Source organism: Poecilia reticulata, linkage group LG12, assembly GCF_000633615.1.
Source record: "Poecilia reticulata strain Guanapo linkage group LG12, Guppy_female_1.0+MT, whole genome shotgun sequence".
Classification (NCBI taxonomy): domain Eukaryota; kingdom Metazoa; phylum Chordata; class Actinopteri; order Cyprinodontiformes; family Poeciliidae; genus Poecilia; species Poecilia reticulata.
The window spans coordinates 21,598,432-21,599,933 of NC_024342.1; the positions used below are offsets into that span (position 1 = coordinate 21,598,432).

Below are 1,502 nucleotides of genomic sequence, written 5' to 3' on the forward strand. Positions count from 1 at the left end.
TCTCTGGAGAAAAAAAATCCAGGAACTGGAAGAACAAGGCAGAATGAAAACTGGAGATCAGTGTTGGACAGAAAAACTCTGACCGATGTCTCCGACCAAACACTCCATCCTCAACATTTAAAATGTTTCAGTGTGCCTAGGCCTGATACTCTGTACTCGGTGCTAGCGTGGCTAACACAATTACAGTTTAGTAAAAGCTATCGTGGCTAGCACGATTACAGTTTARTAAAAAGCCTTTTCAGGTGAAATAAAATCTTCAATGTATGTCAGACATGGTACACATTGCATATTGATCTGTTCAGCTAACATAAAGCTGTTACAGACAGGCTCCAGGTTGTAGAAGTTGTAGCGGTACTGCCATTATGCTGTACTTGGCTAAAAGGTTTTCATAATGGATGTGTTTATTATTTGTTCCTATTGATCCTACGACGGTTGAGCTGCAAATGCGGTCGTGCACAAGCTTTGATCCAAGCAAGGCATTCCGTTTCAGATTTTGGAAATCTGTGATTTTTAGTTCCAAACATGATCAGGATACCCCACTAACGGAGAACCATTCGAGGCTTGTACGGAGTAAAAAGGGGGCGTGTCCAATGAAGCCCGGCTTCGAGGCTTGTGTCGTCGTGCTGAAAACCACGTGACTGGCAACAAACGAGGCCTCGCAACACATGACTGCTTCATTTTGCATGTCGGTTTTCAAAATAAAAGCGCGATGAGCCGCTCTGCATCATGGGTTGTTGTCCATTTGGTCTCGCATCAGAGGAAGATATTTGTCTTCAGTGGCCAAAATAAAATGAACAATGACCAGCATATTTTATGTGTATTGATGATGGCACTCATCAAAATGTAATATTTGTTACTGGTTTTCTCAATTGTATATTATGTTGTTTTTTATAACTATTTTTGTGATTTTATGATGTAAATCTCTTTGAACTGCATAGTTGCTGAAACGTGCTACACAAATAAACTTGATTGTCTGAAATGGAGTCAGCAAGAGGAAAATCTCTGACATCTGGGAAAACTTTGAGACGATCACTCACAATAAAATTCTTCTGATAACAATAATTAACCCTCCACCTCCTAATTTCTCACCTTCTGCAAAGTTCCATTATTATTTGTAGTCTGATTAGCAAAGATATATCAGTCTTTCACAGCAGAAACAGATTTAATCCTGTTGCAGAACTAAAAATTTTAAATCTAGCCAAATATAAGGGATCAGAGCCAATTAGAAATCCAAGATAAAATGAATGCCCCAACAGGCACTGCACTCCCAAGACATTAAAACATCAAATGTCTTTATTGTCAAATCAGTCTGACATAAAAGAAAACCCAACACAACCACTGACATTCAACATAAACCAGGATTAGATTGGCTACAAATAATTTTAATAATTAAAACATATGACAATTAAATATGGTTTCATTGATTCTCCTGTTACTAAATATGAGTTTAATGAAAACTTTGCATTTAGTAGTTTTTGGAAGTATGATCCAACTGAGTGACA

General features: G+C 37.8%; 1 protein-coding gene across 1 annotated transcript in view; it reads right to left on the reverse strand.

Moving 5' to 3' along the window:
- Positions 1-526: 526 nt before the first annotated feature.
- LOC103473990 (transmembrane channel-like protein 2) overlaps positions 527-1,502 on the reverse strand; it is a 15,213-nt gene continuing 14,237 nt past the window's right edge. The window contains 1 exon segment of the mRNA XM_074186868.1: positions 527-539. Coding sequence (XP_074042969.1) covers positions 527-539 — 13 coding nt within the window.